This window comes from Sminthopsis crassicaudata, chromosome 4 (genome assembly GCF_048593235.1).
Source record: "Sminthopsis crassicaudata isolate SCR6 chromosome 4, ASM4859323v1, whole genome shotgun sequence".
Classification (NCBI taxonomy): Eukaryota; Metazoa; Chordata; class Mammalia; order Dasyuromorphia; family Dasyuridae; genus Sminthopsis; species Sminthopsis crassicaudata.
In genome coordinates, this window is record NC_133620.1 from 174,074,928 (window position 1) to 174,085,526 (window position 10,599).

Here is a 10,599-nt window from a genome sequence, read left to right on the forward strand (position 1 = left end):
AAAGGGGCCAGTGCTAAAGAGAGTACTCTTTTTTTTTTTTTTTTTTTTAAATTTTGGTTTCTTGTGCAATTGCTGAGGTTTTGCTTCTAGCAACTGAAAAAAGACTCAAAACAAAGATTGTTGGGCTAATTTTAAATTTTTCAAGTAAAAGGAAAAAAAATAAAGGAAACCATAAAGCCAGCCAACTCTCTTTTAAGAGCAGAAAGCCTGTCCCTTAATAAAAAAAACTGAAGGTGAGGTGGGGACAGAGTTAGAACATACTGGAAAATGGAGCTTGCACTATGAAAATAAGTGGTTTTTAAGAGCTAAAGAACTTTTTTCTATTCAAAAGATATTTTCCCTGTCCAAAATATTTTACCTAGTAATTTCTAAAGCTGGCTTCATCTCATAAATAATTCAGTTTTCTCTCATCCCCAAATGAAGGAGCACATCTTGGTCCCTTATTAGAAGGCATTTATTGCTTCCACTGTTGAAGTGACAAGTTGGCCTAAGATAGTTAAATTGGCAACAGTGAAATTAAAAAAGAATTCAAAACTAGGCAGTCAATGTCTCTATCTAGTAGGAATGTATACCTTATGTCAGATGTTGCTGAAAAAAAAAATAACCCTAGAATAATTAGGGCAAAATTAAAAACAAACATTTTCTCTGCAAAATGAAAAATATCAATATAAAACTATATAAACAAATAAATTTGTTGCCAAAACAGCACACAAAACTCTATGCATTCTTTTAAATCCAAGATTTAAAACTTTAACAGAAAAAAAAACTGCTAACAAATCTCAGACAATGTACTAAAAACAATAAATAAAATTGCTCTTTTAAAAAATCCCACATTCCCTTTAAGTGCTGAAAATTTTGAATTTCTTCCAAAGAAGTTAAACATTTTTCATGGCAAACAATATGATGCTATAGGTTTGGATAATGCAAATTGATATAAATACACAAGGCATATACTATACACAAAATTCCACAGTATCTTTGTTCACAGTTACCAAAAATAAAAACTGCCTTCAACCCATACATCTATAAACACTCTTGATTTTTTATTGTAGGACTTTGAGGGAAGTGGGAGTAAAAAGTCTAGCTATAATCTAGTCTTCTATATCAAGCTTCACTTTCTGCCTTTCCCAGGTAGCTTTCAGAATCTTCCCATTATGGAGTTATGCTCTGGGATGGTTTTCAAAAGAAAGCTTATGTATGGGATGTTACTAGGCAGCCTGTGCTGGGATTTCATCTTCCAGCCAGTTGTAAGAGGGCTGATTGAATTCAGTTTTTTTATTTTTAAGGCAGTCTAAATTTCATTCAAATGTCCATACTTCTATGTCTTGAACTATGAAGTCTTCCTTCTTCGAAAGGATATCATTATTGAAAGTGCTGCAGGAATTGCTTCGTCCATGGTATAAGTCAGCATCTAACCACAGACCAAATCGTCCACTGGAAGAAAAGTTTTAAACAAAATAAAAAACACAAGCTGAAAAAAAATTCCATCTCCTACCTCCATATCTTTGCACAGGCTTTCTCCCATCTCTAGAATGCATTCCTTCTTCATCTCTATCTCTTAGAATTCCTAGCTTTCTTAAAAGGTCACCTCAAGGATCAACTCCTACACGAAACCTTTCTTGATTCCTCTAAAAACCACTGTTTCCTTCCCTCCCTAATTTCAGTAAGTTATTGTGTATATAGTTTGTGTTTAGTTATATGTGTACTTATTGTTTTACCTGATGGAATGTAAGTTCCTTGAGGGAAGGACTTCTCATTTTTACATTTGTAGCAAAGTAGCTGGCACATAGTAAGCATTTAATAAAGGCTTGTTGATTGATTAATAAAGACTGGTTAAAATATTTACATTTCTATTTACCATTAAGTTTTGTATAATAATACAAATTTCCATTTATCTCACTTATTTTTTTCCAGCTATGTATTTAAGAGAGAGGCAGTGTGGCATATTGAGTACTTGTAGAGTCTACATTCCTACTTATGACATATGCTGACTGTATGACCTTTCATAATCTTTCAGTATCTTGGGCAATACATTATTGAAAAAACAAGTTTGACTCCTCCTCAAAAAGACAGGGAAAACAATCAATAATAAATTTTGAAAACAAATGCCTAAAAAACTTTTAATTGATTTTAATGGATGCAGTTTCTTTACAAGTATAAAGGAAAACAAAGTCTTGTAGTAATATAAAAGTTTGGCTTTCATTCTGGCTAATGTGAAAAGCAAGAATTTCAGTTAATCCAATACAACCACTAAACTTTCTGAGACCCAAATTTTGATTATTTAAGTCATTCCTGTGAAATGAAATATTTAAAAGCTTACCCTCCACCACCAAGTTCTAAAGAACTTATATCTCCATTGATGAAATAAGAGTTTTCTCCACTCCACTTGAATACCTAGGATGTGCAGAATAAACACAAAAGAGGAGTTTTTTTTTTTTTTTTTTTTTTTTTTTTTTAAATTTAGGGATTTGTTAAGAAATTAATATCATCAACATGTTATATTAGGGATAAGGATGGGGACTGAAAATAACCCATTTGCTTGAAGATGCTCTGGACTTCTTTGGCTAAATCAAATCCGGAGAGACTGAGCTTGGAGAAGATCCTCCAGGCACCTATAGATTCCAGAAATACAGACTATTGTGCCAGGGCCCACAACTGATGTGCCTGGTAATTGTGCTACACTCACTAGGGTTGTTGCTAAATAGGGTTACATTAGCTTGGTCTATAGTATACTTTCTGTTTCAGTGTTCCCTGGGGAAAACAGGGGTATAATATTTTATTTTTCTCCCACATAGTCACCTTGAAATTTGGACTGAAAGTATAGAGGAAAGTTTCTCCTGTGCCGTAGTAATGGTCACTGAACTTGAATGGATGAGTTGCATATGCCCCAAAAATCTGTCAAAATACAAAGTATTAGTTTCAAAATCAACTTTTAAAACTACAGAATTGTCTTAGCTTCTTTCTCTCCTCCTAAACATGTTCCATTACATCAGATAAACTCAGATGCGAGACTGGACTGCTGGCAAGTAAGAGTTCTAAGTTTTATTCTCTGATTAGATTTGAATGCTTAAGAGTGCAAATTTTTTTCTCTTCTTTGTTTTACAAGTATGACTAGCAGGGATTTTCCCTGCATAGAATAGTCATACTTAAACATTTATAGAACATTTTGCAAGAGTTAATGCAATTTAACTCAAGAATTATTTTGTGACTATATTTTACATGCAGAATCCTGGGATACACACATACACACACACAGACACACATACAAAATGTTGGCTTAAATTAGTTTATAATTTATTGTGGGCAGAAGGATACAGCATATAAATGGATAACTAAATACAAGATAATCTGAGTAGTAAAAAAATACTAAAAACTCGTGGGAGATAAAAAAGAGGTTTCCCATTCAATGTGGTATTTGGGTTGAATCCTAAGGGAAAATAAGACTTCTTAGGAGTGAAGGGGAAGTAGTGTATATTCCAGTCATAGGTTGGGGGGCAGTTTAGGCAGAAGACATAATTTAGTCCTAGGATTAGTAAGTGGGACACTTTGGCTGGAATACATGTAGTACCCAAAGGGAAATAAAGTGAAAGAAATCTAAAAATGTAGACTGGAGCCACACTATGGAAAATTCTAAATGCCAACATGAGTAGTTTGTCATTTCCCTAGAGACAATAGGGAATCATGGAAGATTCTTGATCAGAGGAAGGATACAAGCAGGTCTATTCCTTGGTCATAAGTTTTTATTCAATATATGAGACAACCCTATGATATGAAAAACACCATAAGAATACTACACCTTGAATTTGGAATCTGTGCTTCTAAAATTATGACTTATACCAATAATTCTATGACCATAGGCAACTTACTGAGAAACACTTTTTTTCATTGGCAAAATAGCAAAAATACTTTCAGTGTCTCCCTCACCAGATTGTTGGGAAGCTCAAATGGAATAAATTACTTCATACATTTTAAAACTCAATAAATGTTTGTTATGATTCTTACATTTTATGTAGGAGGAATCTAAACAGTTCTAATATTAGGTATTGGTACAGCCATGCTTTGAGTACTCACTCTTCAATGCCTTTTCAGCATGAACAAAATACATTTTATTCCTATTTATCAATAAAAGATTTTAATGTGAGTATGCAAAATGCATATGTCTCTGTATGCAAATGTCTCTGAGTAGATACTGTTCCTTTTTTGTGTACATTAAGACCTTTTAAATTACTTTAGATATCATAAATGGAGGTTATTCTATAAAATCCATATAATACTTATTTCTCCCAGTTTTACATATATTATATACATATATAAAATCACTGTGATTGCCCATTCCCATTATTAACTTAAAATAGATCATATGAATTCTCTATGCATATAAGTATATATCATATACATACATAAATACATATATGTATATCTATTAGAGAGACAGAAAAGAAAGAGAGATTGTGGAGTGGAGGAAATAAAAAGATGGGAGGCAATATGACATAATGGATAGGGAGTTAATTTAGAAATTAAGAACACAGGTTCAAGTCTCACTTCTGCCATATATTTGGGGTATGACTCTGAATAAGTCATACAATTTCTCAATGTCTGGGAAAATTTCCAAGAATATATTAAATAGCAGTTGCCAATCTGCCTTGGGGAGGAGAAAAAATATACAAACACCTAGATATGTGCATATATTTATATTTATAGATATATGTATATATTATGTATACATATATTCAACATATGGTAAATATTTCTATGTAGAGATCATATGATCTCTACATATAGGGATCTATATCATAAAGATATTTATTAACTACATGATATATAGATAGATACCTATAAGAGCTCTCTTTCTGTCTATAACAGGGCTTCTTAAACTTTTTTCCACTTGTTACCAACCTTTTTGCCTGAGAAATTTTTATGTGACATTGGATTTACAGATATACAATAAAACATTACTGATAATAAATCATGCATTAATAACCTCCACATTCAGTTACATGATCCCATATGAGGTCATGACCCATAGTTTAAGAAGCTTAATACAAGAGGCTAAGGTATTAAGAAAGGTAACCCTAAAATTTCATTTTAGTTAATGGTGTGTATAAAACACACATATTCAAAAATATACTCTATTGATATCACATTGCTTGCTTTCTCAATGATGGAGTATTGGGGAGGAGGAAGAGAATATAGAACTGAATTTTTTTGATGTTAAAAATAAATAAAAATTTATAAATGCTTTTTTCTTAAAGTATATATAATATGTAAGCCCACCACAACACACGCACACACACACACACAGTTTTTACTATCAAACTTTTCACTAGAGTTATTAACAAAGAATAGTAACAACAATTAAAACTCTCTTTTCCTCTACTACTGTTTCAGTAGAGTTATTAAGTCTCATTGTTGCAAAATGGTGAAAGTGGATAAATAGATAATAACAAGAACTTTAAACAGTGTCCTCAAAAATCTTAGTACAGTTTTATCCTGTACAGTATTTTAAGATTTAGAATACTATATGCAAGAAATCAGAAATAAATTATATGTACTATTTTTGAAGAGTTAAGAGGTGAAAAATAGTAAGGAGTTCTAACCTGATTATCCATATCTTTGATGACCAGAAGTACAGGGCTATCTAGAGATGCTGATTTTCGGTACAAAGTTTTCAGACTTGTGCCATGTTCTATAGTACTATAGGCTAGTCTCCATGGATATCCTTGCACCCTTGCTGGAAGTCGCCGAGCAAGCTTGAAATGGAAAGATTATGAAATAAGAGAAAGAAATGAGACAAATCCTCTAACTATTATTCTAAAAACCCAAGTTAGACAAACACACTCCAGTTTACTCTAATTTCCATGTTCATTAGAAATGAAGATGAAATTCATTTTAGTAAATCCATACTCATCATCAAATTTCCCTCTTTTGAGAGACAAGGTTTTCACTAGAACAAGGGATACAGAAGCTGAATGAGAAGGAAAAGAAAGAATTGTAGTAAATGAATCCTATCAAGGACACAGATCAGAAAGCAGTTTTCTTCTCAGGGTTTCTGTGACTACTGACAGCAGTTATGTTATCTTGTAAATTCTATACCTATTGGAGCCAATATACTTTTACTTTTTGTTGACAAAGCCTAGCACACTAGACACATACACAAATAAGACTGATGTAAAGTAGGCTAATATAACTGTATAAAATGCAAATGAAGTGTTAGAATGTTTTTAGAAGCAGCAGAGATTACTTCTAGAGTGGGGCCTTAAGGAGGCAGTTACAATTGAACTGGGCCTTGAAGGACAGGAGATTTCAACAAGCTGAAAATGAAAGAGAAGCCAGCTTGTATGTCACTCAAAAACAGCCTCCTGTGTTATAAGTAGTCTATACCCTCCCTTAAAAGTCAACAGTACTTCTATTCTAGTTTTATGCAAAGGTTTTGTTTAAATCCTTGAAGGCTGATTTCTTAGTACTTTAATAATAATAATTCATACCTGTTCTATGTGCATATTCTCTAGGAGAGCACTATGATGCTTTAAGACTGGTAGGGACTCATCATCATCCTCTTCATAATAACTGCAAGTACTCTTTCTCCGTTTGGCCTCTTCAACTGTGATTATCTGAAATAGCAGAACAGTATAATTTCAGAGTTGGAAGGGACCTCAGTGGCCATCTAGTCCAATCAATAACCAAGAGAAAATAGGTAGTCATCCAGCCTATACTTGAAGATATCTAGTAAGAAGAGAACCACAATTTTCCCAAAGTTCCTACCTATTCTAATTTTTTGTTGCTTTTGAGGTGTTTCACTTGTGTCCAAATCTTCACAACCCCCTTTTGGGATTTTCTTGGCAAAGATATTGGAGTAGTTTGCTATTTCCTTTTCTAGATCATTTTGTTGGCCAACAGGATTAAGTGACTTGCCCAGGGTCACACAGCTAATAAGTAAGTGACTCCAGTTTTAAATCAGGTCTTCCAGGTCTTCCTGAGTTTGGGCCCAATGCTCTGGTAGTTTTCTCTTAGAACCTAAATTTGTCAATGCAACTTTGACCCATTGTTTCTGAAATTCTACTCTAGAGGGCAGATCAGGAAAAAAAAAAAATCTAATCTTTCCACTGTTTCAAATACCAGAATATGGATACATTTCCCCTCTCCTATGTCTTTTCTTTTCATAGCTAAACAACCCCAGTCCCTTCAAGCAATCTGTACTTAGCATGAACTCATGGCCCTTCTCTATGCTGGCTGCCTTCTTCTGAATACTCTCCATCTTATCAAAGGCCTTCCCAAAATGTAATGCCCAGAACCAAATATTTTATAACCCTACTTAAATTGATGAAGGCTTTCTTTTATAATCTTTCTCAAATTTGAGAGTGGAGAGAACTAGTTTATTCAAATTATGTAAGCAGAAAATTTCAAATTTACCCATACGCAAATGTTGAAACGTTAAATAAAATCTTTAATTAATGTCTGATAGATGATGAAATTGAAACTATTTCCACTCATATGAAAGAGTGTTCCAAATCACTACTGATCAGAGAAATGCAAATTAAGACAACTCTGAGATACCACTACACACCTGTCAGATTGGCTAAGATGACAGGAACAAATAATGATGAATGTTGGAGGGGATGTGGGAAAACTGGGACACTGCTACATTGCTGGTGGAGTTGTGAAAGAATCCAGCCATTCTGGAGAGCAATTTGGAACTATGCCCAAAAAGTTGTCAAACTGTGCATACCCTTTGACCCAGCATTGCTGTTATTGGGATTTTATCCCAAAGAAATACTAAAGAGCGGAAAGGGACCTGTATGTGCCAAAATGTTTGTGGCAGCTCTTTTTGTTGTAGCTAGAAACTGGAAGTTGAATGGATGTCCATCAATTGGAGAATGGTTGGGTAAATTGTGGTATATGAAGGTTATGGAATATTATTGCTCTGTAAGAAATGACCAGCAGGAGGAATACAGAGAGGCTTGGAGAGACTTACATCAACTGTTGCTGAGTGAAATGAGCAGAACCAGAAGATCACTATACACTTCAACAACAATACTGTATGAGGATGTATTCTGATGGAAGTGGAAATCTTCAACATAAAGAAGATCCAACTCACTTCCAGTTGATCAATGATGGACAGAAATAACTATACCCAGAGAAGGAACACTGGGAAGTGAATGTAAATTGTTAGCACTACTGTCTATCTACCCAGGTTACTTATACCTTCGGAAGCTAATAATTAATGTGCAACAAGAAAATGGTATTTACACACATATATTGTATCTAGGTTATATTGTAACACATGTAAAATGTATGGGATTACCTGCCATTGGGGGGAGGGAGGGGATAATTTGGAAAAATGAATAAAAAAAAAATTAATGTCTGATATCTCTTTTCTAGGTATAGTAAAAAGACAAGATTAATGTGTGCACTAAAAACTAAACATAATTAATTTTCTTTAATGCAAATCTACTGAATTTGTCATATTACCTTACGCTTTTGAAGTTCATAACCAGGAAAATGTGAACCTCCACCTTCACCTCAAATAATCTTGAATTTATTTGTTTGGAAATATCAATACATGTACATATTGTCTCTCCTGATAGAACATGTACTCCTTAAGAGAGCTGAATATTTCTGTTTTACTTTCTGTATCTCTAGTGGCTAGTACAGTGCCTGATATGTATTAAGTGCTTACTAAATATTTTTGTTTAAATTTAGGGAAGAAAAAATATACTTAATATTTTACAATAGTAGTAGTTTCAGGGTTAGCTCTCTATCTTCTAGACCATGGTGTTTGTCCATAAGAAAAAGGATTTCATTTTGGCTAGTATGTGAAAACAAGAGTCTGTTGTATTTTTATTTTATTTTATTTTATTTTATTTTATTTTTTTGAAGCTGGGGTTAAGTGACTTGCCCCGGATCACACAGCTAGAGAATCTTTTCTCCAGTATGGGCTTGAGTCACTAGTATCTCAATGGAGCAGTCCCCAACATCCTGAAGTTGCTCTTTCTGGCTGGATATAAAAGGCTGAAACTCTGAATAGGTGCACTGGAATCAGACAACCGAACACTTAAGGGTAATTACCTATTGTTCAATACTCTATTAGCATATGCTTGGAAAATGGTCCTCCTCACTATTCTGTGCTGGCTCCATCTTTTGGTGTACACAGATAATTGTAAGAGGGATTGGGGGTGGATTAAGACAAGTCAGAGTCACTTTGGAGGAGAAGGGAGGTCGGTAGGTGGAGAGCTTGTGGCAGTTTTGTCCATCTCTTTTACTTCTTCCCCTAAAGACCAAGGACTTTTGCTGATCCTGAGTCAACAGGGAGCTAACCCAGACTTCACAGCTTGGTTCCTATTGTTATAGCTTTGGGAAAGATTCAGGCTGGGCTGGATTTGGGCAGGGAATACTAGACTTACACAAAGTTTCTGCCCTCTATGATATTCCCTTGATTTGCTTGAACTCCTGAACTTGTCTGTCCAAGTATTTTGGAAGACTGCAGGGTCCCTGGGTTCTGCTAAGAATTCCTAGGTTAGGTTGGGGGAGTCTTTTATCTCTTAAACATCTCTAAGCCCTTATGGAGTGACTGAGGGATAGCTAATTTTCTCCAAATCCTGGCAGTTCACCAACACACTCACTCTCCCTTTCCCTTTCTCCTTTTTTCCCTCTCTTCCTTCCTACCACTCCACTTTCACTTTCTGTTAGTCTCTCCCTCTCTCTCTTCTCTCAAATAGCCAAGGAAAGCAGTTTGGAGAACATTTAAATTAGGGGAGTGAGAAGAGGATGAAGTAGTCAGGGAGGCAACTGGAGAACAAGGACAATTGTATCTCTGAAGCAAATTTTAAAAGTATCTGAAATGACAAAATATATAGCATTCAATGTTGCTTACATAGAAGTTAAAGAGAATGAAAAATAAAACCTTGATGATTCTGCCTTTAGTCAGTAAAATGGTAGGAAGAGAAGCAAGACTTTTGCAAAGATCAGTTTCTTGATAATCATGTTTGTTATCTTGAGAACCAGAGAACCAGAGAGAACCAGAAGATAAAAGCAATGGATACAAACTACTTTTTTCCAGAAGAGTGAAGAGGATGAAAGAGATGAAATCTGAGCAATGTAGAAGTGCCTAAGGAAGTATTTTTTATTGTAAGGAGACCTAGTTAAGTTTGTTGGTTGAGTCACTGAAATATATAAAAGAGAAATGATGACTTTTGAACAGAACATAGTCCTGGAAAAAGTGGGAGAAAATGGGGTCAATGATAGGTGATACAAGGGATAGAACATTAGACGTGGTGGCAGGAAAACCTGACTTGAAAGCTAGCCTCAAGACATTAGTTATGTGACCAAAAGGAAGATTGAAGCTCTTGTTTGCCTCAGTTTTGTCATCTGTAATCTGAGGATAAAAATACCTGCCATTGTAGGGTTGTTGGGAGGATCAAATAAAGCACCTTGTGAACATTAAAAAATATTACATAAATGCTAGATATTATTGTTGTTATAATTGTTACCAACATTCAAATAGTAACATCTTTTCTGAAAATGGAGGGGGAAAGGAGAAAGTTGAGGATAGTGTTATAGAGTTTTGAGGAAACCTGATCAAGAAAGGATTTGAACAGTTTT

The 10,599-nt window shown here is 34.4% G+C and overlaps 1 protein-coding gene across 4 annotated transcripts in view; it reads right to left on the reverse strand.

The window, feature by feature from the left end:
- Positions 1-639: 639 nt before the first annotated feature.
- NCOA7 (nuclear receptor coactivator 7) overlaps positions 640-10,599 on the reverse strand; it is a 166,234-nt gene continuing 156,274 nt past the window's right edge. For all 4 annotated transcript variants that reach the window (XM_074309916.1, XM_074309913.1, XM_074309915.1 and 1 more), the window contains 5 exons: positions 6,486-6,611; positions 5,598-5,750; positions 2,800-2,895; positions 2,321-2,394; positions 640-1,434 (listed from right to left, as the gene is read on the reverse strand). In XM_074309916.1, the coding sequence (XP_074166017.1) occupies positions 1,299-1,434; positions 2,321-2,394; positions 2,800-2,895; positions 5,598-5,750; positions 6,486-6,611 (585 nt within the window). In that variant the 3' untranslated portion in view covers positions 640-1,298. The remainder of the gene's footprint in view (positions 1,435-2,320; positions 2,395-2,799; positions 2,896-5,597; positions 5,751-6,485; positions 6,612-10,599) is intronic.